At 42.1% G+C, this 24162-nt stretch overlaps 1 protein-coding gene across 4 annotated transcripts in view; it reads left to right on the forward strand.

Annotated features, from left to right (window-relative positions):
* Positions 1 to 5628: 5628 nt before the first annotated feature.
* Positions 5629 to 24162, forward strand: part of LOC133754506 (ankyrin repeat domain-containing protein 26-like) — a 71234-nt gene continuing 52700 nt past the window's right edge. For all 4 annotated transcript variants that reach the window (XM_062184969.1, XM_062184970.1, XM_062184972.1 and 1 more), the window contains exons 1-2: positions 5629 to 5786; positions 20237 to 20354. In XM_062184969.1, the coding sequence (XP_062040953.1) occupies positions 5653 to 5786; positions 20237 to 20354 (252 nt within the window). In that variant the 5' untranslated portion in view covers positions 5629 to 5652. The remainder of the gene's footprint in view (positions 5787 to 20236; positions 20355 to 24162) is intronic.

The raw sequence follows: 24162 nt of genomic DNA on the forward strand, positions 1-24162 counted from the left end.
GGGAAGAGCTTAGGTGACACCCTAGGGAAAGTACTAAGTTATAGGGAGCTAACTGTCCCCTCTATACCCATTCTGATACCAACAAACACACCCTCCAGGTTTTTTTTTTTCCCAAAAACACAGAGAAAAGGTAACCTGTTGCTTTAATACATAAGCCCATCTCCCAAAACACCTGTTCTCCCAGTTTCTTTATCTTTCGACCTCCACCCTGACAAGCTGATGGAAAGGTATAATGGAGTCCTATCTTTACAGCCATTTACTACCCTATTTATGTATTTATGATTCTCTGCTGCCTTCCAGCCTGAATCTTCACTGTCTTGGGAACAAAACACTACACCAATCACCCAGCCTATGGTAAGAAGAGGCAAGTCAGAACCTCCCAGAGAGACTGCAGCCACCCGGTCTCCCTGAGCCTGTCCAGGGTTTGGTATTTCAGGTCATTCTTGAGTCACTCCATTTTGTTGACTAATTGACTTCTCATGAAAATATTTAGCCATGCTTATATACATCACTGCACCTGCAGCGCACACAATAGGCACCTAAGTGTTGAGCACAGTGCCTCGGGGAAGGAAAGGAAAGGAGGTTCCAAGACCTTCCCCCAACACGTGAAGAGTCCAGAAGAGTAAAAACCACAACCCGCTCTGCCTCCATGCATTCCTTGTGACCTGAAGCCATGCAGCTCCTCTGAAAAGGATGACACAAACATGCACACAGTCAACTGCGCAAGGGGTGATTCCAGGATCACCAAGAAAACACCATTCTCCTAAGTCACACACACACACACACACAATTTCATTTAATATCTTTAATACCCATCACCGCACAGCAGAGACTTCAGGGACTGACTGCTGTCCCCCACTCCCGCCTGTCACCCAGGAAAAGCAAGGACAAAGAGCACTGAGAATCGAAAGCCACTTTGGACACCCAGCCCTTGGTAGCGGTGGTCCAGGGGCTATGCCAGCCCAGAGAGAAGTGGCACGGACAAGAAGGTTGACAGATGCTGTCTGCAACTGGGCGACTCCCCGGATCATCAGTAAGCCATGCTCACTGTGCAACTTCAATGCAGAGAAACTGGGTGTGATTAGCACACATATTCTTATCCGTTTCTGCATTTTTAAAGACCTCATTTGTGCAAGGCTCCACCCTATAAGTTTTCTCCTCCTCATTTATCACATGGACAACCTTCTCCCTCTCCTTTCCAGTAGCTCGAGAAAAAAAAAAAAAAATCCCCCGAAGGCCGGGAAACACGGGGGCTGGCGCGAGGATCTCAGGTCGGTTGGTTCTGCCCCCCCGAGGCCTCCCCCAAAAGGCCCTCGGGGTGGTCGAGGAGAAAGCACTGGCTGCACGGTGCTGGTGAAGCCCGCACCTCCCGGGGCCCCCGATGGCGCGGACCCCCAGGCTCACCTGACCACCTCGGGGTGCTCCAAGGTCTCCACGTGCCTCAGCACCGCCACCTCGCGTTGGTAGAGAGCGGCATGCCTTCCTCGCCAGTCTGCACCTGCATGTGCTTCAGCGCCACGAACCGGCTTCCATTCTTGAGGTAGGGGGCCTTGAACACCTTCCAGTAGGCGCCCTCCCCAATCTCCGCCATGTACTTGTACTGCTGGCCGGTGCGGCTCAGGCCGTCCTTCTCCATGCCGCCTGCACACCACAGCTCCACGGAGCTCGGTCCTGCTCTCCTCGGCCCCGCCGGCTCTGGCGCGGGCTGGCACAACCCTGGTGCCGCCGAGACGAAACTCCGAAAGCCGAGCCTCCGAGGAGCGAGCCGAGCCCTCCTCTTCCCTTCCCGAAGCGAGGTCCTCCGCACCGACACCGAGGCGATCACATAGTCTCCACCCGAGGGCGTCTCGGTCCGCGGTCTTTGCGACTGCAAGGGGGGACAGGAGGACAAGGAGAGAAGACAAGTCAGACCGCCTGGAGCCTTCCCAGGGGTTCCTGCAGCCTCCCCTCCTCCACAGCGCCCCCACGCGCGCCCGGCCCTCTCCCGCGCCGCTCAAGCCTGCCAGCTCCTCCCAAGCAAAGTGAGGTCACTTTCTCTCCCCGCAGGGCTGCAGCCCACTGCGCGCGGCGAGGCTGCAGGGCCCCTCGGGGTGAGCGCGCCGCGCGGGACGCAGGGCAACGGGAGGGGGCGTGCCGAGCGGCCCGGAGTGCCGGGAGCGCGGGGGAGAGGAGGCGCCGGGCGCGTCAATGTCCCGGCTCCGCGCTGATACCTCGCGCGCCGCGCCGCGCCGCCCGGGGGCCTGGACGCGGGTGGAGGCTCCCGCACCCCGGAGCCCGAGGCCGGGCAGTGTGCGAGAAGGGGTGGTCACGCATCTGCTCGGAAATTGCTTCCTTTCTTTCTCTACTTTTTTTCTAAGCGGGAGACCTTTAAAGACGCGGCGCACACGTACATGGTCTAGCCGGGGGCCCGAGGCGTCTCGGCCGGGAACGCAATCCTGCCTCTGATTCCGAGGGACCTCCCTGGTGGAAACCCCGGAAGAACCAGCCACCTGGTCGGGGCGGGCTGGGCTGCTCTGGGGTGGGCGAGCCGGAGGCCCTGGAAGGGGCAGCCCCACGTAGGACGCCGAGGGTGGGGGCGAGGGGCGTCCGCCTCCGGGACTCAGCGTGGGGAGGAAGACACCAGGACCGCCGACTCGCCCCGAAGTTTCCAATCCAGGTCAGCCTGAGCCGAATGCAACCTCCCCAGAGGAGGGTGGGGGCGGGGGCGCCGACGCTGTGCCTCCCCGGGCGAGGGGGAAGGGGCTGCGCCCCCCGGAGCCTGCCCTCGCCAACCTTTCCCCAACCCGCGAGACCGTCCGCTGCGCCGGCGGCCGACTGGCCGCTCCGTGGCCCCCCGGCTCCCGGGAGCCCGGGTCCCGCGTGCAGCCGGAGGCCAGAGCCCTCCGCACAACAAAGCCCCGGAGGGGCGCCCTCATTTTCCCGTCTCCTCTCTGCCGCGCTCCGCCGCCGCGGCCTCAGCTGGGCCTTCGCCGCGCCGGCCGCGCGTCCGCACTCCCCGGGACACCTCGGCATTACCTGCCCCGCAGCCGCGGGCCCGCTCGCCTCCGGCCGGGATCAAAGGGGCAGTGGCAAAGCGGCGCGACCTCCCGGCCCGGCGTGCGGACCTCAGCGCGAGGAAGCGTCGCACACGCACTCCTTCCACGACTCTCCCAGCCAGCCGAGGAAAGCGGCCCCAGAGCCCGCCCAGGGGTCTGAGCCAGGTCGAGGTCCGCACAGGTAGCGGGGGAGCCGCGGGCGGCCGCCGGACCCGCCCCTCCCGCGACCCTCCCCCGCCGCCGGAGTCCGGCCCCGGCTCGGCCGCGAAGGAAGCCTCGGGGACGTCCCGCCGCTCCCGCGTGTGCGCACACGCACAGGCGCCCACGTGCACCCGGGCGGCCGCGCCGCGGGGCCCACGCGTTGCAACGCCGAGGTCTGCGCTCCCGAGAGGGCAGACCTGCAAAGCGAGGCGTCCCCGCGGGGCTGCCAGCCGGAAGCCTGCGTGAACGTGTGTTTCACGGTGGGCAACGCTGGCGCTCACGGCCGCACCTCGGCGAGCTGGAGCCGCAGCTCTGGTTCGGGGGTGGGGGGCGGCGCGCGGAAACACTGTCTCCAGCGTGGAGTCCCCTGAGGCGCTGCACGTTACCCTTGAAGTGCGGATTCCGCGAATGTCCGAGGAGCGGTCAAGTTCCGTTTGGAGGAACGGGTGTCCGCGCGCACGGACCGGTGGGCGCTGCCACGGGACCTCCCGTTGGCGGCGGTCTCCCCTCGGCCGGCTGTCGCCTCCTCGCCAGCCCGGGAAGGGCGCCGCTGCCTCCCCGGAACTGGCCCCCGTGACCGACCCCGTCTCAGTTCGTAAGGGGTTCACAGACACCGCTGAGGACACACAGCACCCCCACCAGCACCCTACACCCACGCCCACCTCCGCGCCGGCCTCGGACCCCGGCGAGCCCTCAGAGCTCCCCCGGGACCCCCCACCCGGCAGCCCACCCACCCGAGCGCCCGGCCCCTCACCCGAGGTGTCACCGCGACCTCCGCACGGGTCCGCGGCCGCGCGGAGCAGGTAACCGGACTCTGGGGAAGGAGGTGGCAGCGCTCGGCTGCTGCCAGGGGGTGGGCACAGCGGCGGAGGGCGGAGGGTCTGCGGCGGGCGGCGCCGGGCCGCTCGCTGGGGGCGGACGGGGCCGCGGGGCTCCGGCGGGGCTGGGGGCCCGAGCCGGGGCAGCGGCGGCGGGGCCGGCGGCGGGGGGCGAGGACCCGCGAGGCCGACTCTGCCCGAGCCCCGCCGTGCGTTGGGGCCGGGGGAATCGCGGCGCGGCGGCGAGCAGGTGGCAAATTAAAGCCAGGCGGAGGGAGGGCAGGCGGCCGAGCCCCGGCGGCGCTCGGAGTGGGGGGCGAGCCGGGCGGCGGCGGTCCTTGGGGGTGGGGGGCGGCGAAATGGAGATTTCCGGCTCTAGCGGAGGCTGGGGTGGGGGATCCTGAGCTAGCGGGGCGAGAGGGCGAGAGTGGGCTGTGTCGTCGGGAGCCGCCTGGAGCTGGGCTTTTGACGGGGTGAGGCGGGGGCAGCGGCGGTCAGGGACGTGGACGGATGGGAAAAACACAAAACGGCCCGGCCCCGATTCCAGGGCCGACGGGGGTGGTAGATACCCACACTTGCCAAGAAACAGAAAAAAAATCAAACCAAAAAATAATAATAACTCTTCTCTCTTAAAAGAGAGAGAGAGAGAGAGAGAGAGAGAGAGAGAGAGAGAGAGAGAGAGAGAAAGTTTGGCAGGATGCCTCGCAGAAAAAAAAATACTGATCTTTCCAAGCACTTTTCACTTTGAGCATGAGCTACACTTGTCTTGTTTTCCTTAGTTTCCTTTCGGCCTCACAAAGCCCTGTCTTTTCCTTTTGGACGGAGGATAGGGCTTGGAGATGGTCAGGCATCTTTGTGGTCAGTGATCCACTTTGAGGGACTGAGGGATTCATGGTTAGCCAGGGCTTGGGAGCCTCCAAAGGACCCACAAGGGGTGCAGATAACAGAACTGCAAAATAATAGGCACACAAAGGGGAGTGCTTAGCCTAAACGCATTATTGGAATCCTGAAATTTGAAACCTTGTGAGAAGGTATACTTTACCTTCTGAGAAAACCTGAACGTGATTATTTCAGGTGAAAATGAGATTTTGGTGGGGGGAGGAAGAAAAGATCTTCAAGATTTTCTACAGTGGAGGAAAAGATAACTTAAAATAACTGTCTTTTTTTGGAAAGAGTTCAGTGGTGTTCAAAATCTGTATCTGTAGAAGACTTGAAACCCTTTTAGATTTTCTAAGAAGCAAGTGTAGAATTCTAGCACACTCTCTATTGCCTGTGGTGTATTGTAAGAGCTAATTATCAGAGGTGAATTGTTTCTCTTTCTCCAGTTTCCATTGTTGTTTTATTGCAGAATTGTAACATGTGTCGTATCCAAAGTATTATTGACAAACTTTTTCCAGCCAGTAGCAGGATGTTCAGAATTTTTTTCTGTCACTGTAGTAGAAAGCAGTATATGTAAAACATTTATGTAGCAATAAATGTGCTACATAAAATGAATAATAAATGAACTAAAATGTTTATATTTATGTACTAACAGTGATTTTAATATGAAACTTTCATTAAAGTTTGAAGAAAAAGGGCAGCGTTGCCAACGTAAGGAAATGGAAGTGTTAAACTTGCATGAAAGTGCTGCTCCTCCTGATGAAAGTGATGGTTGTGGATTGAATCAGCAGAGAAAGAGTGGGGACCTTGATAACCAGCAATCTGCCACTAAGAAGAATGAAGAATATTATTCGTAAGTCTATAGCAATATTTAACATTAGGTGATGTGATTTTTATTGTGCTATAAAGCCACTTCTAATTGGGTTATTATCTATGATTAACATATTTTTACTAAGGATTTTATTCCATGCTTTGGAATTAGAAATATATCAAGAGACAAATAATATTTGCAAACCATACTGCTAAGTATTTGTTTAAAAGTTAATGGTTGGCAAATGTGACGGAAAAGTTATTATCTACTGTTGGTAAATACAATTATAAGACTCTGAAGGGTAACTTAAGAGCACATGTCAAAATTTGAAATAAACCATTCTTTGCCCTTTTAGCAACTTCACTCTGGGATTAGACCTGACAAGATAGCATAGTATGGTCTATTGTACACTACTACACCCATAAGTTAATGACATTTATGATGTATTGTCATCATCTATTATGTAAGATGTAATAGGACAATTAGTATTAAGGATGTAAAACACATATGATAAAGATATTTACACAAATATGTTGCAGGGCCAGTGACATGCACTCTTCCTATATGAGAGTGTGTGGTCTGAGTCCATACTTCTCTGCTTCCTATCTACCTTCCTTTATTTTTTTTTATTTTTATTTTTATTTATTTTTTTTGACAGGCAGAGTAGACAGTGAGAGAGAGAGAGACAGAGGGAAAGGTCTTCCTTTGCCATTGGTTCACCCTCCAATGGCCGCTCCGGCCGGCACACCATGCTGATCCGAAGGCAGGAGCCAGGTGCTTCTCCTGGTCTCCCATGCGGGTGCAGGGCCCCAGCACTTGGGCCATCCTCCACTGCACTCCCGGGCCATAGCAGAGAGCTGGCCTGGAAGAGGGACAACCAGGACAGAATCCGGTGCCCCAACTGGGACTAGAACCCAGTGTGCCGGCACCGCAGATGGAGGATTAGCCCATTGAGCCGTGGCGCCAGCCCCTATCTACCTTCCTAAGAGTGTATCTCATGGGAGGCAGTAGATGGTGGCTCCAGTACTTGGGTGTCCACACCCACGTGAGAGACTTGGGTGGAAATTCAGACCCTTGGGGATCCTTGCCCAGTCCTGGCTGTCCTGGGTATTTGTGAATGAAACAGCAGATGGAAAATCTTTCTTAATATGTTAGTCTATCTAGATCTGCTTCTCTGCCTTCCAAATAAAATGAAAATAGGTTAATAAAACATGTTGCCTATGTACATATGAATATGACATTTACAATAACATTGTTTATCAAAAATTTAGAATCAGTCTAAATACCAATCAAAATAGAAATAAATTGTCATACCAATAAAAGAACGTAGTATGCAACCATTTTTAAAAATGAGGTTTTATCTATAGTACACTGCTTTTTCACAACTAGAGCATATTTAATATGACTAGTTTGATGATGCATCTTAAGCACATTTTATTAAAATACCATATCTGCTGAGTTGCAAAAGGGGAGTCCATGGGACACTTGTACTTCTTATAACCAATACCTATTTTATTTTTGAGTTTAGATCCCAATTTGAGCCTAAATATTAAAATATAGAATCTATAAAATAATTTGAGCATTATTGAGTATTTGCATATTGTGGTCCATATTCCTTATAAGCATTTCAGTTTGTTAGGTAAACCTTTTCAAATGCATCAAATGATGTTTGATCTGCTAAAGCAGGAGTTGAAAACTTTCTGTAAAGAACCAGATAATGAATATTTTAGGCTTTTTGGATCAGAAGGTCTCTATAGTTGTGGTGCGAAATCCTCCATAGACTATAAGGTAATTTGTGTGGCTTCATATCAATAAAACTTTATGAACAGTACTAGGAAAGATTCAGCTGGATTTATTCTTGGGCACGGTTTTACTGAACCTATGCCAAAACATTGGTACTGCTAATGCAATAAATCTTCCTTTAGAAGAAGGACTACAGGCTAAAGAATGTTTCAGAATGTATCATACTGTATTTTTCAGGAGTGACATCAAATAAAGCTTACAAAAACTCTAGTTGTGGAGCTGGTGCAGTGGCATACAAGATTAAACTTCCACCTGCAGTGTTGTCATCCCGTATGGGTGCCAGTTCACATCCTGGCTGCTCTTCTGATCCTGCTCTGTACTAACTTGCCTGGTAAAGCAGCCAAAGATGGCCCAGATGTGTGGGACCCTGCACCCACATGGGAGACATGGAAGAATCTCCTGCCTCCTGGCTTTTAAGCAACCCAAAAATCGCCCTTGAAAATTTTAGATTTTCAATATTATCAGCAGAATAATAATATTCAGTTATATAATACCTAATGAGGAACTTTTCAAGGAATTCACTTCCTTAAGTTTATGAATTATTTACTGATTTGATCAGAACATTTTTAGTTCCAACAACTTTAGAGAATCACAAATACTCCCTAAAATTATTATGCGAGGATTGAAAAATTCAGTTAAACATGGAGAAAAATGGATCTTCAATGATCATGGCCTTAGCAATGATCTCCTTGGGAGAACTGTCTCTATTCACTGACTCAAATTGACTTTCTCTTCACTCTTGGACTCACTCCAGTTGTTTACATTCCCACAACCCCTCCAAAACAGGTTTTCTCTGGATTGCCACTGATTTTTAATCAGTGTTGTAGTACTTTCCAAGGCCTCCTTTTCTTTTCATTAAATACTCCTTCCCCTCTTTCCCCTTCCCCCCTTCCTTCCATCTTTCCCTCCCTCCCTCCTTCCTTCCTTCTGTCTGTCCTTCCTTCTTTCCTTTCTTCTCTCTCTCTCTCTCTTTCGTTCTCTCTCTCTCTCTCTCTCTCTCTTTCTAGTTAGAGCGACAGAGAAAGAGATACAGAGAGATCTTGCATCCACTGGTTTGCTCCCCAAATGGCAGCAATGGCTGGACCTGGGCCAGCCTGAAGCCAGGCATTTGTTTCAGGTCTCTCATATGGTTGCATGAGCCCAAAAACTTGGACAGTCCTCCACTGATTTCCCAGGCACCTTAGCAGGGAGCTGAATTGGAAGCAGAGAAATCAGGACTCGAACTGGCCCATATGGGATGGTGGCACTTCATATGGTGACTTAACCCTCTGTGGCAAAGTGCTGTCACAGGCTCTCATTTTAATTAACCATTCAAAATATTTGATCCTTTTAGGGTAAAACATCTTTAAAAAATTCTTTTCAAATAATACATTTTGTCAATATAGCTTGAAACAATAGGAAAATAACAATTACTTATGGTGTTATATTTGTGGACAGACTATTTTAGGACAAGTTAAACATATTTGGGCATTAAGTCTCAGCTTAGATTTTGTAATATTTTATTATGTCTGTAGAACACTTTTCCTTCAAGATCATTTCTTGACTTGGCTTTCAGGGTATAATTCTCAACCAGTCTCTTTCTGTTTCTTTTCTACTCCACCCTGTGTTGTTTCCCTTCTCTCATCTTCTACTTTTAAAACATGGATATTTCCCAAGGCTGTCTTTGATCTTTTCTCTCATGGTTTCACTATCTTGTATATGCAAATGAATTCTGAATTTTTAACTGCAACTTAGATCTCTCTCTTTAATTCCATATTTTAGATAATAACCTGCCTACTCAACACTTCTCTTTGGGCATTTATTCAGTATTTAAAGTTTAGGTGGCCTAGTGCTGTGCTAATGATGTTCTTGTTCATACCAGCCCCTCATATAGTTTTTCCTACTTCAGTGAATGGCAACTCTTTCATCTGTTCTACCAACAGCCTTGGAGCATTCTTATACCTCAGCCTTTATGTGACAGCACATGTTGTCAAGTATACCTTCACAATATGTCCAGAAGCTAGATACATCATATCCAAGTCAGTATCAGCTGCTGTCTATATTAGTTTGTAGATTCCTCAGTGATTTTCTTGTTTATTTTTTCATAAATCCTCTTTTCATTAAATCTTAACACAGGGGACCTCTTAAAGGTCATTTTTTTCTACTTAAAACCTGGTGATTTCATTTGACTTCACATACTAAACTTCTTTCTAATGCCTACAAGGCAATACATGTTGTGACCTCACTCCTCCTTATCGCTGTGATTTCAGGTTGTGATTTTCTATCTCCTTCATTCTACTTATGCTACAGAAATTTTCACTACTCCTTAAACATACCTGGGCTCCTTCTGTGTTTGAAGATTCTTCCTTAGATGTCCACCTGGCTGATTCCTTTCCTTCCTTCAATTTTTTTCTTCCTAAGCAAGATCTTTGGCCTTCTAATATGTCCACACCTCCCTTAAACATGGAAAACATCGTTTCTCTGCTTTTGTTCTCTTCCTCTAACATACTGTATTTTGTTTTTACATAGCTTGTTCATTGCTAATGTTTTTGCTTTACTCTTTTATGTTGGATTTTGTCTTTTCACTGCCACATCTTTTGTACATAGAAGAGGCCCTAACATGCATGCAATGAGCAGCTACTCAATAATTTTTTATTAATTGAGTGAATGCAGCTTATCCTTGGAGTTTTTTTAGACATTAGAATAATACTCACTTAAAAATTGATTTTATCTGGGTTCATTCTATTTATTTTAGTTGGCAATTATATACATTTGTAATCTTTCAACTCTAGTAGTCTACATTTATGCGTGTATGTATATATGTTTTATTATATATACATATATGTTTTATTATACTTTACATAATAAAATATAATATAATGTCCTGGAAATCAACAGATGATGGCTCCAGTACTTGGGTCCATGCACCTACGCAGGAAACAATGATTGATTTCCAGACTCCTGACTTCACCCTGGCCCAGAGGATAAGAGATCCCTCTCCCTTCCTCTGCTCCTTCCTCCCTCCCTCCTCCTCCTCCATCGGCCTCTCTGCCTGTCAAAGTAAATTCAAAAATTAAATTTTAAATTTTCATCTAAGGTTGGCATTATTATATTTAACAATGAAGCCAAAAATATAGCACAATTATAACTGCTACTTCCAAACCTGAATATTATGCTTACAGACTGTGGACCTCTATATTTTAGTGTAGCATTCAAAATTAGTGCAGGCCTCATCTCTCAATGATAGATTTAGGTATTTTATATTTTTCTTGCAAATTCCAAAGAAATATATCAAATATCATATGCCTACTCTTTGCAAATTCTGTAAATAAAATGGTTTTCATCCACATTTTTCCCTCATGAGTTCTTTTTCCTTTTTTTTTTACCTCCTTTGTAAAGCTTTCCTGTGCTCAGATATCAGTTTCCAATATCAACACTTTTTTATTTAAGAGTCTGAAACAGGGGCTGGCACTCTGGTGTAGCTGCTGAAGCCATTGCCTGAGGTGCCGGCATCATATATGGGTGCTGATTTGAATCTCGGCTGCTCCACTTCTGATCCAGCTCTCTGCTATGGCATGGGAAGGCAGAAGATGGCCCAAATCCTTGGGTCCCTGCACTTGTGTGAGAGACCTGGAATCATCTTCTGGCTCCTGGGTTCAGATCAGCCTAGCTCTCACCATTGCAGCCATTTGGGGAATGAATCAGTGGATGGAAGACTGCTCTCTCTCTCTGCCTCTCTGTAACTCTGCCTTTCAAATAATAAATAAATAAATCTTTTAAAAAAGAATCTGAAGCAGCCAGAGATAACTCCCCTCTTCTAGTACACCCCATAAATTCCCTCAATGGCCAGAACTGAGCCAGGCTTTAGCCCATAGTCAGCAACCCAAACCATGTCTTGCATACAAGTGGCAGGGATTAAACTACTTGGACCAATCTTCTGGTGTTTCCCAGTATATTATGAAGCTGGAATTGATAGTGAATCCAGGATTCAAATCCAAGCACTTTGATATGGGACAAGAATGTCTTACCCTATATGTTTATATATACATATATACACACACACACTCATATATATATATATATGCATATATATACACACATACATATATATGTACATATATAGATATTTATTATTAAAGGGCAGAGTTACAGAGTGACAGAGACAGGGAGACAGAGAGAGGTCTTCCATCTGCTGGTTCACTCCTCAAATGGCCACAATGGCTAGAGCTGCACTGTTTTGAAACCAGGAGCCAGGAACTTCTTTTGGGTTTCCAAGTAGGTACACAGGCACAAAGACTTGGGCCATCTTCCACTTCCTTCTCAGAGCACAGCAGAGAGCTGGATCAGAAGTGGAGCAGCAGGGACTCAAATTGGCACCCATATGGGATGCCAACACTGCAGGCAGTGCTGTTCCCACTATGCCACAGTGCCGGCACCCTGCTTATCAACGAATAGGTGAAACACCCCCCCCAATCAACCCTTCCATATTACCTTATATCATAATTGTGTTTTTACCTGTTTTCCAAAGAAGATATAACAAGGTGTGTTCAGTAAGTGTATAAAATGCATGTTACAAAAATTATTCAGCCTGGATTTCAAAGTTTTTGTATCAAAACTACTTTTCACCCAATTTTCATGTATGTTTTTAAATTTCCTGTACACCTTTCTGTACATGTGGTTATCACTTCCTCTCTTGTTTTGAATTAGTAAATGAATTAAGTTGGGGAAGAATAAGAATTTTGTCAAAATTGTGCTTCTTTAATCTTTCCCAGTAGAATAAAAAACATTGTCATGTTAATGATCTTTTTTAAATAGCTGCCCTGCCTTGCATATAAAGGAAATAAAAAATGAAAATGAAAAAGTGACTCCCATGGAGTATGGGATTAAACCAGTGATAGAGAATGGCTTTTCACTCACTAGAAGTCTACTGCAAGTGATTTATGACAACAATTTGAGTGATCTCGATCGTCTTAAAAAGTAAAATCTATGAATTCTTTAGTTTCCAGTGAAGCAATGTTAATGGTGACTAATTTTACTGAAAATAGGAAAGAATAGTGTAGTCTACAAGCCAAACAAGAGAATACTCAACTATATCAATACTGCAGTAAGGTTAAGATACTTGACAAAAAAAAATGTGGCAGTCAAGGGGATTTTCTTTTATTTTAACATAGAAGCTTTTAGTCCATCTATACTACTAGAAGTGATCTAGCAGAGCGCATAGTGAATTTAATTTTATGCACATATCTAGGTATAAGAATGCTTGGTGCTTTAAATTATCTTTAGATAATTCATGTATATTTTATGGTAAAAGATGGTTCATTCAGAATTGGCTCAGAAATGGAACATCTATTTTTTAAGACTTTAACTTTTTTCATTTTGAATTATTTAAGGAATACAAACATCATGCATCATGTATACAAATTTAGGAACGTAGTTATTCTTCCTACCTTACATTCCACCCATAATCCCACCATTTTTCCTCCTTTCTCTCCTCTTTTTATTCTTATTTTTAACAAATTTCTATTTTCAGTTAACTTTATACACACAAGATTAACCATACACTAAGTGAAGAGTTCAACAAATAGTATGAACAAACAAACAAAAAAACCCAAAAACACTGCTCCTCAATACTCAAGAAGACAAGAACTGTTCAAAATCATCACATCTCAACATGTCAATTTCATCCCAATAGATTATCTTTTACATACTCTATTAGTTATGACAGATCAGAAAGAACACAGGTATTTGTCTTTTTTGGGACAGGCTTTTTACTCTTAAGTAATCATTTCTAGTTACATCCATTTTATGACAAAAGAAATTATTTCATTTTTACCACCATATATTATTCCATAGTGTATATATACCATAATTTCTTAACCCAGTCTTCAGTTGATGGACATCTTGGTTCATTTCATATGAGCTATAATAAACATGGTGTACAGGTTATTCTTTCATTTGCCAATTTCTTTACATTTGGGTAAATTCCCAGGAGTGGGATGGCTGGATCATATGGTAGGTCTATATTGAGATTTCTGAAGTATCTCCATGCTATCTTCTACAGCAGGTGCACCAGTTTACATTCCCACCAACAGTGGATTAGGGTACCTTTACCCCCACATGCTTGGGAGCATTTATTATTATTTTTATTTATTTATTTATTGTTGTTGATTTCTGTATGAGAGCCATTCTAACTGGAGTGAGTTGAAACTCATTGTGGTTTCGATTTGCATTTCACTGATTTTTTAAAACTTTTTTAACCCAATAAATTGTAGCCAAGAATGCCTGACTCTACTGGGTCAGTACTGTCCTTCATACTAGTTTTTATTCCTTCATACTATTTGTTGAACTCTTTAACTAGTATAAGGTTAATCTTGTGTGTTTAAGTTAACTGAAAATAGATATTTGTGAAAAATAAGAATGGAAAGAGGATGGGGAAGAGGAAGACAAGTGGGAGTATGGGCAGGATGGAGGGTAGGTAGAATCACTATGTTCCTAAATATGTATATATGGAATCCATGAAATTTATGTTCCTTAAATAAATCAAAATGAAGAATGTTAAGCATTTTTTCAAGTGCCTGTTGCCCATTTGAATTCCCACTCTTGAAAAATGCCTGTGAAAGTCCTTTGCCCATTTCTTAGCTGGATTGTTTGTTGTGTTGTGATTGAGTTTCTTGAGCTCTTTATAAACTGTGGATATTAATCTTTTATCAGTTGCATAGTTTGCAAATATTTCTCTCATTCTCTTGGAGCTTCTTGACTTTGCTGAGTGTTACTTTTTAAGTACAGAAGCTTCCCTGTTTGATGCAATCCCAGTTGTCAATTTTGGCTTTGATTGCCTGTGCTTTTCTGGGGTCTTTTCTAAGAAATCTTTGTCTATGCCAATATACAATGGGGTTTCCTCAATGTTATTTATTAATTTGATGGTATTGAGACACAGATTTAGCTTCTGATCCATTTTGTGTGGAATTTTGTGTAAAGTGTACAGTAGGGGTCTTATTTCATATTTCTGCATGAGGAGATCCAGTTTCCCCAACACCATTTGTTGAAGAGACTGTCCTTTCTCCAGGGATTGATTTTATCTTCTTTGGCAAAAGTAAGTTCATTGTAGATGCATGGATTGATTTCTGGAGTTTATATTCTATGCCATTGGTCTATACATCTGTTTTTGTGCCAGCACCAATGTGTTTATATTATATATGCCCTATAGTATATCTTGAGGTCTTGTATTGTGATGCCTCCAGCTTTTTTTATTGTTTAACATTGCTTTAGCTATTCAGGGTCTCTAGTGTTTCCTTATGTATTTTAGCATCATTCTTTCTAAATTTGAGAAAAATCTGATGGGTATTTTGATTAGGAATGAATTGAATCTGTAAATTGCTTTTGGTAGTACAGACATTTTCATGATTTTGATTCTTCCAAACCATGAACATCGAAGATTTTTCTATTTTTTATGTCTTCTTCTATTTCACTTTTTAATGTTTTGTAATTTTCATCATAGAAATCTTTGACATCCTTGGTTAAATTTATTTGAAGGTATGAATTTTTGTAGCTGTTATGGCATTGTCTATGTATAGATCAGCTATTGATTTGATTTTTGTGTGTTAATTTGATATTCTTCCACTTTACCAAACTCTTTTATGAGTTTTGGTAGTCTCTTAGTGGAGTCTTTTGCATCCCCTATATATGAAATCATGTCATCTGCAAATTGGAATAGTTTGACTTCTTCCTTCCCAATTTGTATCCCTTTGGTTTTATTTTCTTGCTTCATGGCTCTGGCTAAAACTTCCATGATTATATGGAATAACAGTGGTGAGAGTTGGGCATTCCTGTCTGGTTCCAGATCTTAGGGGGAATGCCTCCAGTTTCTACTCATTCAATAAGGTGCTCACTGTGGGTTTGTCATAGTTTGTCTTGATTGTGTTGATGAGTGTTGCTTCTATACTCAATTTGCTTAAGATTTTCATCATGAAAGGATGCTATATTTTATTGTATGCTTTTTCTAAATCTGTTGAGATAATAATATGTTTTTCTTCAATTTGGTAATGTGATGTATCACATTGATTGGTTTGTATACCAGGGATAAATCCTACTTGGTCTGGGTGAATGATCTTTCTCATGTGTTGTTGGACTCAATGAGCTGGCATTTTGTGGAGGATTTTTCATCTTTGACCATCTGAGATATTCTGGGATTTTACAGGGTAGAAACTTCCTACTCTTAGGAAGTGTAAAATTCACAAGAATTGCAAATAATGTACAAGTTCTTAAGTGTGAATGCTTGTAATAATTAAATACATCTTCTTCAGATTGTAATCTTAGTTACATAGAAGCACACCATATAGAAGTTTCATGATTTGTTTTGAACATTGTATTTTGAGTTTATGTTTTGTTGTATTATAAGTCGTGCTGCAACAAACATCTTCTATATAAACATTTCTTTATATGTCAAGTGCTTTACTTTGAATAAATACTTCAATATGGAATTTTATGGCTAAATTTGAGGAAAACTTTTTAAATGCTTGGTTAATATTTCTAAATTTTTGTCAAGAAAGTACATAAGCTTATACTTCCATCAACAGATATATAGTTGACAGTTTTTTTAACCTTTGAAGATTTTGAAATTTACTTATTTTAACATGCATGGGGTGACAGAAAACTGGAAAGTAATCACTGATTAGTTTCTTGAACATTTATCTTTTTTACATGCAAAAATTCATTTCATGTTCTATGTTGAAAGCACTTAGCACTCTTGCTTAATTAACAATGTCATTTTTTGAAATTGTTTATGAAATGTTTATTAATCATTAAGTTGAAAATACTACCAAAAATATCAATTATATGAAGTGACACATATACTCTTTACCCTTGCATGATATTAATCAGTAGCTGTGTGTATCATGTAAAAGACGTGTATAAATTATAGACTGTATTACACTCTAAGTAATTTTTAAGGATACCTGTAATATTTGATAAAGTTGAAACTGTAGTTCTAATAACTATATAAAGGTCTTTATAAACAATAACTCATTAAGGGCCAGAACTGTTGCATAGTAAGTTAAGCCTCTGCCTGTAGCACCAGCATTCTATATGGGTACTGGTCCAAGTCTTGGGTGCTCCACTTCTGATCTAGCTGCCTGCTTAAGGCCTAAGAAAGCATTAGAAGGTGCCAAGTGCTTGGGGCTCTGCACCCCACATTGGAGATAAGGAAGAAGTTCCTGGCTTCTCACTTCATATCCTCTGAGTTCCTGCTGTTGTGGCCATTTGGAAAGTAAATCAGCAGATGAAAGACCTCTCTGTGAGTCTCTTCTCTCTATATATAACTTTGCCTCTCAAATAAATACATAAATCTTTTTTAAAAAACTCATTAAAGATTGGATAATTCTAAATTATCTTTCCTAATGGAGATGTAATTATGAATGGATGAGAAAGAGGTAATTTTCAACTCATAACTCTACTGGATAATTTCAAAATTCCTTTCTTGATAACACTTATCAGTTGCAAGTAACAGAATCTTATCAATTATCAGAATGTAATTTCTGATAACAAAGATTTATTTATTTGAAAGAGTGAGAGAGAAAGAGAGAGCTAGAGAGAGAGAGAGAGAGCTGCTGGTTCACTGTGGGTGGCCTCAATGGCCAGGATTGAGCCAGGCTGAAGCCAGGAGCTAGGAGCTTCTTCTAGGTCTCCCAGGTAGGTGGCAGCAGAGATTGAAGTACTTGAGTCACCTTGTGCTGCTTTCCCAGGCCATTAGCAAGGAGCTAGATAGAAGTACACCTGCTGGGAGAGGAACCTGTGGCCACATGGGGTGTTAGTATCACAGGCAGTAGCTTGACACACTACACAATACCAATCTCAAGTATGTGCTATTTTTTTTTGTTTTGTTTTAAGAATGTGCGTTCACAGCTAACTTTCCTTTTTTTTAATTAAACTTTTATTTAATGAATATAAATTTCCAAAGTACAGCTTATGGATTACAATGGCTTCCCCCCTCCCATAACTTCCCTCCCACCCACAACCCTCCCAATTCCCACTCCCTCTCCCCTTCCATTCACATCAAGATTCATTTTCAATTCTCTTTATATACAGAAGATCAGTTTAGTATATATTAAGTAAAGATTTCGACAGTTTGCCCCCATATAGCAACACAAAGTGAAAAAATACTGTTGGAATACTAGTTATAGCATTAGAAAACAGTGTAGAGCACATTTAAGACAGAGATCATACATGATATTTTTTAAAAATTAATTTTCTATGCAATTTCCAATTTAACACCAGGTTTTTTTATTTCCAATTATCTTTATATACAGAAGATCGATTCTGTATATAATTAAAAGATTTCATCAGTTTGCACCCACACAGAAACACAAAGTGTAAAAATACTGTTTCAGTACTAGCTATAGCATCACTTCACATTAGACAACACATTAAGGACAGATCCCACGTGAGATGTAAGTACACAATGACTCCTGTTGCTGACTTAACAATCTGACACTCTTGTTTATGGCGTCAGTAATCTCCCTAGGCTCTAGTCATGAGTTGCCAAGGCTATGGAAGCCTTTAGAGTTCGCCGATGTTGATCTTATTCTGACAGGGTCATAGTCAAAGTGGAAGTTCTCTCCTCCCTTTGGAGAAAGGTACCTCCATCTTTGATGGCCCCGTTCTTTCCACTGGGATCTCACTCGCAGAGATCTTTCAAATAGGTCTTCTTCTTCTTTTTTTTTTCCATGGTGTCTTGGCTTTCCATGCCTACAATACTCTCATGCGCTCTTCAGCCAGATCCGAATGCCTTAAGGGCTGATTCTGAGGCCAGAGTGTTGTTTAGGACATCTGCCATTCTATGAGTCTGCTGTGTATCCCACTTCCCATGTTGGATCATTCTCTCCCTTTTTGATTCTATCAGTTAGTATTAGCAGACACTAGTCTTGTTTGTGTGATCCCTTTGACTCTTAGACCTATCAGAGTGATCAATTGTAAACTGAAGATGAACACTTGGACTAGTGAGATGGCATTGGTACATGCCACCTTGATGGGATTGTATTGGAATCCCCTGGCACATTTCTAACTCCACCATTTGCGGCCAGTCCGATTGAGCATGTCCCAAATTGTACATCTCCTCCCTCTCTTATTCCCACTCTTATATTTAACAGGGATCACTTTTCAGTTAAAATTTAAACACCTAAGAATAATTGTGTGTTAATTACAGAGTTCAAAAACTAGTACTAGAACAACAACAAATACTAAAAACGATAAAGTATTACATTGTATATCAAGAGTCAGGACAAGAGCTGATCAGGTCATTGTTTCTTATAGTGTCCATTTCACTTCAACAGGTTTCCCCTTTGGTGCTCAGTTGTCACAGATCAGAGAAAACAAATTGGGACTGACTTAATTCACTCAGCATGATGTTTTCCAGATTCCTCCATCTTGTTGCAAATGACCGGGTTTCATTGTTTCTTACTGCTGTATAGTATTCTATGGAGCACATGTCCCATAATTTCTTTATCCAGTCTACTGCTGATGGGCATTTGGGTTGGTTCCAGGTCTTAGCTATTGTGAATTGAGCTACAATAAACATTAATGTGCAGATGGCTTTTTTATTAGCCAAATTAATTTCCTTTGGGTAAATTCCAAGGAGTGGGATGGCTGGGTTGTATGGTAGGGTTATGTTCAGGTTTCTGAGGAATCTCCAGACTGACTTCCATAGTGGCTTAACCAGTTTGCATTCCCACCAACAGTGGGTTAGTGTCCCTTTTTCCCCACATCCTCTCCAGCATCTATTGTTGGGAGATTTCTGAATGTGAGACATTCTAACTGTGGTGAGGTGAAACCTCATTGTGGTTTTGATTTGCATTTCTCTGATTGCTAGTGATCTTGAACATTTTTTCATGTGTCTGTTGGCCATTTGGATTTCCTCTTTTGAAAAATGTCTCTTGAGGTCCTTGGCCCATCTCTTAAGTGGGTTGTTTGTTTTGTTGTTGTGGAGTTTCTTGATTTCTTGGTAGATTCTGGTTATCAACCCTTTATCTGTAGTATAGTTTGCAAATATTTTTTCCCATTCTGTCGGTTGCCTCTTCACTTTCCTGACTGTTTCTTTTGAAGTACAGAAACTTCTCAATTTGATGCAATCCCAAATGTTAATTTTGGTTTTGACTGCCTGTGCTTCTGGGGTCTTTTCCAAGAAGTCTTTGCCTGTACCTATGTCTTGCAGGGTTTCTCCAATGCTCTCTAATAATTTGGTGGTTTCGGGTCATAGATTTACGTCTTTAATCCATGTTGAGTGAATTTTTGTGTAAGGTGAAAGGTAGGGGTCTTGCTTCAAGCTTCTGCACGTGGAAATCCAATTTTCCCAGCACCATTCATTGAATAGACTATAGGGATTAGTTTTGGATCTTTGATCAAATATAAGTTGGCTGTAGATGTTTGGATTGATTTCTGGTGTTTCTATTCTGTTCCATTGGTCTATCCATCTGTTTCTGTACCAGTACCATGTCACAGCTAACTTTCAACTCTGTCCTTTGAAGAAGAGATTTAAATGAAATGTTATAAGAAGATATTTGAAAACATAAATTTTATTAGAGTGTATAAGCTCCATGGTAGTATAAGATTATACAATGAATCTTTTAATTTTTAATGAAATGAATTTTGAAACAAGCATGTTTTTACTTAAAACAAGAAAAAGAGACCAATACTGATATATTGTGTAAAAAAACTAGGGAACAGTTAAGAAGAAAGGAAAAGCAATATCATAAAGAAGTAGAAGTGAAACAACTTGAAGTGACACATAGAACACTAGAAATGGATGCGAGGACTTCAGAAAACAATTTGACCCAGGTAAGTTAATCTTTGATAAAATTTTTATGTTTCTGACTTGAATCACTGTTACATATAATGTTCTCCTCATTCTAGATGCATACATAAATATGTATATATATATATATATATATATATATATACACACACACAGATACCTAAACAGGTGTGAATGCACACACACACACAGAGATGTGTAATCTTTATTTTAAGGAATGCAAAAATTTTTCTGAAGATGAATTATGACATATATTGCTGGAGTTATTGCTTGTGAGTCTTGATACATGATGGTGCTTAGTACATATTTTCTAAATAAAGCATTGCATATTGAGTTGCATTTAATAACTCACATGAAGATTGATTTAGACATTTTATGTTAAAATTCAGGCTAAATAGCTGTGAATTGTAATAAAGTTAGGTAAATTATAAAGAAATTTATTTTAAAACATTATCTGATTTTATTTAAGGATTTTTAAAATTATTTGGTGAATTTAGCTTTAACTTATACAATAAATTTAAGTAGTTCATGTGAGATACGTGTCTTGATTCTTTAATAGTTTGCTTTCTTTGAACAGATTTTGTTAATAGGCATGTTTGGAGGCTTTCCTATTGTAGAATCTATTAGAAAATGTATTTAAGTAATTCTAATGAAGTTTTGAGATGTTAAATTAATGTAACAGTTTTTCCTGTGGCATTAACTGATATTTAAATGTTGTGAAAGAAATTTGCCTACAATTCAGCAATAAGATGAATGTCAACACAGTTGAAAATCACAGTGGCAATCTCTAGCAGTGTTTAGAATTGGAATTTGCCTCTGACATTCGTCATAGATTATCATTTTTGATGTGAAACTGACTCAAGTGTAACATTGCTGTTTTACAACCAGACACTTCCAGTTGGTTTGGTGAGTTTTGAGAATCTAAATACTAAATTTTATTTTTAGAAAGATTAGTGCTCTGTCTTTAAGTGCTAATGCTATTAGAATGAAATTTTCCAAAGCATATCACCTAAAGGAGAATAAAACCTAGAGATGCATGGTAGATTATGTTTGCTTTGATGATGGTGGGTTTTTTGCATACATTTTCTGTGGTAAATTGCTGAGACGTAATCAAGTCCTACTGCCTATCCTTCGTTTCTTCTGCCTATTTGAAGGTAAATTGATAATGTTACATGTAAAATAATAATGAACTGAAGAATGTTTTACCGATATTAAAAACTGGTATTTTCAACAAAATATACAAAAAAGAAAAATTTTAAAAAGTCATAATGGGAGAATTTTTAGATAAGTCAGATAGATAAACATAATTTCCAGGGTTAGAGTAATGGTTTGCAATACTGGCTAAGCAGCATGCGAGGTTGGTGCATTGAAATGGAGGATAGAAATATGGCTGTGATCGGTTTATGAAGTGGATTTGAAACATGGTTGATTCCAAGATGGCTGATTAGGGAATGGCATACTGTGCTAGGCTAGGAATAAATAGTAAAAATTGGAAGAAGTACACTCTCAGGAGAATTGAAGAGAAAACCACACTAGAAATACTTCCAGAGGAAGAACAATGTCATGGACCTGTATGGGGGGTGCAGATGTGCAGCAAAAATGAACACAACATATGACTGTTGCAGTTGAGAGCCAGAGCAGGTGGCAGCTTAGAGACAGAGCTGAGACCAGATTGCAGCAAACGCTGGTGAGAGAGAGAGAGAGAGAGAGAGAGAGAGAGAGAGAGAACGAGCATGGCATGAGTCTGGACTAGATCCCTGGGGGCTAGTGGTTGATAGCATTTGCCTGCAGATCCAGTGTAAGTAGAGAGGCCATGTTTATCTTACCCCAACTTCCCCACGACAATGCCTGCTGTCTGGTTGAGAAAGGGCAGTTGCCATTTTGGGTTTTGGCAGGAGGCCCAGGTACTCACAGCAACTGGCTGAGACAGGACATCATCAACCCAGCAGTACTGGCAGCAGTGGGGGGGAGAGAGCAACATTTGCCATTGACTTTTAAGTATGCATGTGATCCAGGGATTCTAGCAGAGAGAAAGTCCACAGATCCACTGACTTTGAGCCTGGCTGGTAGGTGACCACGCAGCTGTGTACGAATGTAATGTACTCCCAGGATCAAGGAATTATCTCAATAGATACAGAGAAAGCATTTGATAAAATACAACATCTTTTCATGATGAAAACCGTAAGCAAATTGGGTATAGAAAAACTTTTCCTCAAGACAGTCAAGGTAATTTATGACAGACCCACAGCCAACATCTTATTGAATTGAGCAAAGTTGGAAGCATTGGCACTAAGATCTGGAACCAGACAAGGATGACCACTCTCACCATTGCTATTCAATATAGTCCTGGAAGTTTTAGGCAGAGCCATTAGGCAAGAAAAAGGGATACAGATAGGGAAGAAGGAAATCAAACGATCCGTATTTGCAGATAACATGATTCTAATATAAAGGGGATCCAAAAAACTCCATTGAGAGACTATTGGCACTCATAAAATAGTTTGGTACGTGGCAGGATATAATTTCAACACAGACAAATTGATAGCCTTTGCATACAGAGACAATGTCATGGCTGAGAAAGAACTTTTAAGATCAGTCGTGTTCACAGTAGCTCCAAAAATAATTCAATTCTTTGGAATAAATTTTATCATAGATGTCAAAGATCTCTACAATGAAAATTACAAAACACTAAGGAAATAAATAGAAGACATTTAAACATGTGAAAATCTTCAATATTCATGTATTGGAAGAATCAACATCATCAAAATGTCCATAATACCAAAAGAAATTTACAGACTCAATGTGACCCAATCAAAATACCCATGACATTATTTTCAGATCTAGAAAACAATGATTGTAAAATTCATATGGAGACACAAGAGACTCCTAAATAGCTACAGAAATCTTATAAACAAAAAGTGAGAGGCATCACAGTACTTTATTTCAAGACATACTATAGTGCAGTTATAATGAAATAGCATGGTACTGACACAGAGCAGACTTATAAACCAATGGAACAGAATAAAAACTCCAGAAACCAATCCATGCATTACGCCAATTTACCTTTGACAAAGGAGCCAGAATCAATCCCTGGAACAAGAACACTTTCTTCAACAAATGGGGCTAGGGAAACTGGATCTCCAGAAGTATGAAACTAGACCCATACCTTACACCTTAAGCAAAACTCCATTGAGAATGCACCAAAAACCTAAATCTATGACCCAATATCATCAAATTAATAGAGAACACTGGTAAATTCTGCAAGACATTGGCATAGGCAAAGACTCTTGCAAAAGACCCCAAGAAGCACAATCAAAGCCAAAATTGACAAACAGGATTATATCAAGCTGAGAAGCTTCTGCACTGCAGAGGAAACACTCAGCGAAGTGAAGAGGCTACAGGCAGAATGGGAGAAAATATTCATAACCTGCAACTGTTAAAGAGTTAACATCCAGATTCTGTAAAGAGCTCGAGAAATTCAACAACAACAAAACAATCTAGTTACAAAATTGGCAAAGGACTTGATCAGGTGTTTTTTAAGAGAGGAAATTCAAATGGCCAACAGACATTGAGAAATGCTGAGGACCACTTGCCATCAGGGAAATGCAAATCAGAGTCACAGTGTTTTACTTCATTCCAGTTAGAATTGCTCTTATGTAGAAATTAAGAATAATGACAAGTGATAGTAAGGGTGTGGCGATTAAGGTATTCTGGTCCACAGATGGTAGGAATGTAAACTGGTGCACCCACTATGGAAGACATTACAGAGATACCTCAAAAATCTGAATATGGACCTACCATAGGATCTAGCCATCCCACTCCTGGGAATTTACA

Source organism: Lepus europaeus, unplaced genomic scaffold (assembly GCF_033115175.1).
Source record: "Lepus europaeus isolate LE1 unplaced genomic scaffold, mLepTim1.pri SCAFFOLD_119, whole genome shotgun sequence".
NCBI classification, from domain to species: domain Eukaryota; kingdom Metazoa; phylum Chordata; class Mammalia; order Lagomorpha; family Leporidae; genus Lepus; species Lepus europaeus.